This window comes from Aedes albopictus, chromosome 1, assembly GCF_035046485.1.
Source record: "Aedes albopictus strain Foshan chromosome 1, AalbF5, whole genome shotgun sequence".
NCBI classification, from domain to species: domain Eukaryota; kingdom Metazoa; phylum Arthropoda; class Insecta; order Diptera; family Culicidae; genus Aedes; species Aedes albopictus.
In genome coordinates this window covers 274,553,267-274,560,148 of record NC_085136.1, presented here as the reverse complement: position 1 = coordinate 274,560,148, position 6,882 = coordinate 274,553,267, and the positions used below count along the sequence as shown (strand labels likewise).

The 6,882-nt window shown below is 42.0% G+C and overlaps 1 protein-coding gene across 1 annotated transcript; it reads left to right on the top strand.

Moving 5' to 3' along the window:
• The first annotated feature begins 4,403 nt into the window (after positions 1–4,403).
• On the top strand, positions 4,404–5,144 carry LOC134291786 (uncharacterized). Its single transcript, XM_062859997.1, has one exon. It carries the CDS (start codon positions 4,404–4,406, stop codon positions 5,142–5,144), a length of 741 nt encoding a protein of 246 aa, XP_062715981.1.
• Positions 5,145–6,882: the final 1,738 nt, after the last annotated feature.

Here is a 6,882-nt window from a genome sequence, read left to right as displayed (position 1 = left end):
AAAATGACCAATGTTTTTGTTAACCAATAATCATTTTGCGACCATTCGAAGATAGTTTTTTAGAATTTTCAGTCTCGGCTTTGTGGTGAAAATATCCCATGAACGAGCAGTAAACAAGCAGAGAACAAATGATGTATTGCCATCATTCGCGTTTCGTGGATCTCTCGGTTGTAACACATTTAAAACTAAATGAAATGACTGCGTTGCCGATAATCAAAACAGCTATAATAGTACAGTCGAACTCTCATCCAAGTTCGACTGTACTATTATAGAGTAATGCGGGGCAAAAGTTCGCACCTAACAGACTTCACAAAATAACTATTGAACGAAAAGAAAATAATATCGTTTTTCTTCGTTAAACGGGTCACTATCATGTTGCCTTCAAAACGTAGTACTAGATTTATTCGCGTTCCTTTTGTAGTTTTAGTAATACAATTTTTAAAACAAGTACTCCAATGCGAACTTTTGCCCCATAGTGGGGGCAAAAGTTCGCATTATGCGGGGCAAAAGTTCGCACCTTGTACAGGGTAGTTTGTTGGTGTGAAGTTCATTTATTTCATGTTAATTCATGTTCATCTTTTCACTCTAGCCATGAAATCTGTTTCTTTCTGTTCTTAGAATTACGACCCAACTGGAATACGACCTAGTGTTCAGCTTTTGTATATAGTGTGTTTTATGAAGACTTCCACAACTTTTAACTAAGAGCTGTCCTTTACAGCATTGCTGAAGTTGTCAAAATACATTGTGGGGTAATCATAGAGATACGTGTTGCACAAAATGCATGAAAAAAAATCAAATATGCAGCAAAACTGTTGAACGGGAGTTTTATCGAATCTTATCCCCGCCAGTATGGTAATGGATTATAACTGTGAATTTACAAACTAAGCTATGAAAGACCCCGGTAAAGTAGATGAACATAAGACCTTCAGAAACATACGAAAAGACACGACGAGGATGACGAAGAAAATGTTTTAAAATGTTTTAAGCCATTTTTCATTTATTGATTTGAATGCGTGAACAAAATGTTTGCGTTACAATCAATCTTCTTACAAAACTAAGTTCAGACCCTCTGTCGCAACGATTTCAGGGTGCATACTACTCATATTATGCATATAGAGTAGTTTCTATACGAAATTATCATTGCTTGAAAGATTCTGTAATTATATTGATGTACTAGACTCAGAAATCTAGTGCGAACTTTTGCCCCACAGCTACTGCGAACTTTTGCCCCACTGTCGAGGTTTTCACAATGTCCCTTTCTGCAAGAAGCACTAGTAGTTTATTGTTTATTCGAGTGCACCTCGCGAACTACTATGGAATAACGCTTCTCTGGCATAAAGAGGTTATGAGGTTCTTCTTCTTCCTGTTACTACAAATTCTTATTCTAAAATGTCCAAAAAATCTATCAAAACCCCTAGAAACACATTTTTTCGCATAACTCTGCCAAACTATAACGAAATCGTTCCAAATTTTATTGACGAGTAGCTGACCTGGTTATGTGTCGAACCCATACAGATTTGTTTGGGTTCTTAACTCGTGCTCAGAAAAAAACCCACTGCGAACTTTTGCCCCGTGCGAACTTTTGCCCCGCATTACTCTAGCTGTTTGGCAACGCAGTCTTTTTAATTAGTAAAACGAGTTTTATTATTTAACCCGACGTTTCGACGCAGGTATGGCGCCTTCTTCAGGGGAAAAATAATAAAACTCGTTTTACAAATTAAAAAGACTGCGTTGCCGATAATCAAAACAGCTGAAATGTTTTTTTAGTTTTTTTTTTTGTATTTGTGAATTTTAACTTAATGCTAATTCTTCACACCAGCTGAAATGACTACATAGGAAGAATTACGGCTTCGGAAGCCTCTTAACCTATTATTAGAACAGACATATATATGTTATGCCAAGGCCGGAATAATAGATTAAAAATTATATCGAAGCCGTCACCTTGTCATTCAACATTGGAAGCTCCATTCAAGCATTTCCAGGAGGAAGTTCTCAAGTAACCCTTGAGAAACGCCTGACGAGCTATGAATAACGTGTAAGCATCGAAAGGTATAAGTACAACCTATGGCAGATTGTTCAAACAGCCAAAGAATCTTGGCACAGTCTTAGGAACGCCAGTAAGTAAGTAGCGGAAGATTAGTTTGCTGCGGAAGCTAATGCAGTTCAAGCCTGAAGACTGGTCTCCCGCCGAAGAGTACGTGGACGAAATTTTGACAACAATCTAGCAGCTGCATGAGATTGGATTATGCTCCTGTGGCGAAACTCACCACAATCCGCACTGCTCTGGCTGTCGGCGGTCATCATCGATTCATATTCCACCAGATGGACGTCGAGACAGCGTTTCTTCACGGAGCTCTAAAAAAAGATATCTACGAAATACTCAACATGGAGTTCACCAGGTCATGCCATGACTACTGGCTGTTCAAGAATTGCAAAGCGTACGACGAAGTATTTGTTATTCATTAATCGAAATCGATTCTGCAGCTGATGAACGAGTTCTCTGCCGTGTTTAAGATGACCGATTGTGGCAAGGCTCCTTACTGCCTCGGAATAAAGTTATCCTACAACCGCGAGGAAGGAACACTCCAACTATCACAAGAGGCTCAATTACCAAGAACGAAGGAACCGTGCAGAGAACTGTTGGATCGCATGATGTACACTACTATATTGTGTGTGCATTCTATTCAAGGTCTACCGTATTACCAAGAAGCAGATGACCATCGTCAAGTGAAGTCGAATACTTTCCTCTAAGCTCTGCTGCATCAGGAGTGATTTGGTTGACTGGAATGCTCGGAGACCTGAATATAGTCGTGAAACCAGTTACTACCTACACGAGGACTACCGTGGATGCATTGGTATGGCCAGAAATCATGATACGAAACATCGATGTGAAACATCATTTTATAGGCGACAGAAGCTGGACTTGGAAGATTGCTAGTAGAACTGGTGAGCACCCAAGATCACCCTGCGGATATGTACACCAAGTATCGGAGGTTATCATTCAAATCCGGCGGTACGAGGGCAAACGATCTTCTTGAGGTGGTCCATTCGGGATGTGTGTGGGTCGATGGAAAAGCCTTCCATCGGCGGAAACAACAATTATTTTGCCATCATTATTAGTGATGCAAGTACGACGACCTTCATATACTTTCTGAATCCCAAAAAGATCGTGTTCGAGGAGGTGTACAAGGAGTTCATGATTCACTCGGAAACCTAGACCGGAAAAATGTAGAAGTACCTGCGAGCGAACTGAAGATGGCAGTGAGTATATTTATGATTATTTTGAGAAATTTCCATCATTTAGAAAAGTATACAGGATGGAAACCGGATCTAATGAATCTACTATTATCCGGAGCAAGAGCAATGACTTACGTATCGAAGGTGAAGCCTGCGACAAGAAACCCCAAGTTAGAGTCACGTATCCTAGTCGTCTATATGGAGTGTTCCAAAGCCTTCCGCATGTTCAACCCGAAAAAAGGTCAATTTTTTTATATGATGCTATTGGATGAGCATCAAAAAGCAGAGGTTGTAGGAGAGAAGAGCAGAATGAGAATTCATCCATCGGACTGATAGTTTTAAGTAAGTAAAGTTGATCAGCAGGTTGCGTACCCAACTAACATTTTCAGCGCTATAAGCTTCAGTCATTTGCTTTCTGTTGTGTAACCATCGAATAAAAGCAGTCAATGCTGAATAAAAGGGAAGCTAGCCAAATATAAATCAAAAGCTAATACACGATTGCAAAACAAAAACCATACAGCTACCAAGCTCTGTTTTCAGAAATCCATCACTTGTCACTGGGGTTGCCTTTACTCCGCTCTATTCCAACTCCGGGAGATTACCCGGAAGATGTGACAACTTGAACACATCGAATAGGAGTCCCCACTAACAAAACAGCTGCTACTATACAGTACAATTTGTTGTACTGACAAATCCCCAAACCAGCAGCGCTTTGACGGCCGTTATGCGATTTCATTACAGCTAGAAGCTGTAATAAAGAAACTGTTGGTATACCAACACGGCTTGTCGGATGTAAACATTATTGTCAAAACAAATTTTAAGCGGAATATATAGCCACTAGAGTGACTGGAAGGGAGAGTGGCGTCAATGTCAAAATTGGAACAGCGATCATCTGTCAAATCCATACAAATTCCCGTTCCAAACGAGCAGGAGACCTGTCAAAATTGGAACATGACGCCACTCTCCCTTCCAGTCACTCTAATAGCCACTACACAAATACTTTACAGCATGGTTTCGCAAATTGTGGGTCGCAACCCTCCAGGGGGGTCGCCGGACTTCATCCAGGGAGTCGCGAGGGACAGTAATAGTAGTTTACGCAACAAGGTGCAGAATGACAATTTTTACAGCACAAGCACAAGCACAAGCACAGCACAGCAAAATTCCCAATGGATACTGGATATTTCAAGATCAGGCTGGACAGCAAACCGTTACCAAACAATGCTGAATATCAACGATTGATTGGAAGCCATTTGTACATAGCGACTCACAGCCGGCCTGATATCGCTGCATGCGTGGGTATTTTAAGTCGTAAAGTCAGTTCGCCTACTTTGGTCGATTGGACAGAAGCAAGAAGAGTTGTGCGTTATTTGCTGCGAACCATTGACTACGGCTTAAGACTTGGGGCACCTGGAGCGGAGTTCAAGCTGGTTGGTTACTGCGATTCGGACTGGGCCGGTGACAGCACCGACCGCAAATCGTGCAGCGGATATCTGTATCGCATAGGAGGAGCTACAGTAAGCTGGATAAGTCGCAAGCAGAGCTGCGTTGCAACTTCCACAATGGAAGCAGAATACGTTGCTTTATCCGGTGCGGCACAGGAAGCGGTGTGGCTTCGCGGATTGCTCGATGAGTTGGACGAGAAGCAGGTGCAAGCTACTACAGTTTACGAAGATAACCGCAGTTGTTTGGATTTCGTTGCATTAGATCATCAAAAGAAACGGTCCAAACATATTGACATTCGGTATCACTATACGAGAGACGTCTGTGCTACCGGAGTGATTGATCTACAATACTGTACTTCAGAGGACATGATAGCGGACATTCTCACCAAACCGCTTGGAGCTGAACGAGTGAGGAAGTTCGCTGCTATGATGGGCCTGGTTCCCATTCCAGGCCGAGATGGTTGAATTCCCGAGGAGGAGTATTGAACTGGCATCACTGTTCTGACGCCGTTACGTGAATTCAGTCAGGCAGCGAGCGTTACCTTTTGTTTTGTATAACGTTATTAATAAAGTTACTACGCAATTTCTGAATCGGTCGTGTCGTGTTTTTATTCCACCGAATTCCGATATATTCCGGGTTGATTAATACTCTGCGAACCGTCCGCCCACAAGTCGTACATTTATCCAACGAGGCTTGCCGAGTTGGATAATTACGACGAGTGCTGGAAAAATCGAGTTCTGCACCGAGTTGCGTACAACGTTTTTTGCAATTTCATAAATTACCCTTAAGGATAGTTTTTAACAAAACTTTTTCATCAAACTGCACACTGATGTTCAAAGCCATGATCATAACAGGTTATACTGTGCAGTTGTCACAATTTTCCAAAACTGCGTCCAGAAAGCATCAAGAAGTTGACCAAAACTGAAAACAGTGCTGTAATGGTTCATTACGCAACGCAAATCAGTGCTGTAATGAACCATTACAGCACTGTTAGTTTGGTGTGGGAAAGTAGGCCTTTTCCTGTCAGATTTGCGTGAGGTAAAACAGCCTATTACGATGAGGAATTGCAAAAAATATTTTCATGTTCACGAAACATACATGGAAGTGATTTTGAAACACGAAAGCGATGCCATTGTAGAAATGAATCTAAGAGGTTACCTTTATGAGTGGATTTCAAGCTCTGTTTCTCAACGGTTAATCTATGTGCGGTCACAGACAACAGACATCCAAGTCCAGTTCCAAAACTGTGTAAGGAATTTAACGGCCATTTGGAATCGGCAACACAAGTGGCAACATCGTGGCGCTGCAATCGGTTAATTTCTCCCATACAGCGCCCGTTCGCTCGTTGCAAACCCGCTCATTGCAACGCTTTTTGGTTGCAAGTTAGCGGACTTGCAAAATCAAGACTAACAATTGAAGGTCCTATATGAGACCGAAACGTCGGACAAGATTAAATAGCGCAACGAGCGAGCGGCCGCTGTACTAATTTATTTAATTCACCACTTGAAATGTTACAATTCTCCACTGACTGTGGCATTATGGTGTTTGGCGGCGTTAGTGTTTTCATCGTGTATTGGTTTCCTACCATATTCAAGTGAAGTTTCAAATCCTCACATAACTTTCTGAATGAAAATTGTTTTAGCCTGGATGTCTGTTCTCTGAGGAGATAAACAATGTAAATATCCGTTTAAAAACAGTAATAAACGAGCGACCCGTTCTCTACTCGCATGAACTTTAGAGGCTGGGATGACTTTCGGTATTTCGCCATCCGCTACAACACCTAGAAAAAGTCGCAAGTGTAATAAAAAGGTAAACTGACCGTGAACCAAGGAAGAGAGTATTGCAGCGAAAGTTCTACAAGACGAAAGGCATTCCGATTCATCCAACAATCGTCTCAGCAAAATGGATTGGCATAGATATTCAGGGGGTCCAGTTTGCCTAGTGGTTAAGGCTATGAATCCGGAGACGGCGGGTTCGATTGCCGTTCCGGTCGGGAAAATTTGCTCGACTCCCTGGGCATAGTGTAAAGAAAGAAGAAGAAGATATTCAATCGCGTACTGGTGGAGAAGATTCGAAGCATCGTGGGGTGCCCAAATTGCGTGTGGGTCCTTCGCTAACTGACAGTTATTATAAAAATAACTGGATGAATGCCGAGATAGAAACGTTGGATGAAGGCCGAAGCAGATGTAGGGAAGCTGCGAA

What these genes read in the sequence shown, in the direction of transcription:
- LOC134291786 (XM_062859997.1), top strand. Translation starts at nt 4,404, where the DNA reads ATGGATACTGGATATTTCAAGATCAGGCTGGACAGCAAACCGTTACCA.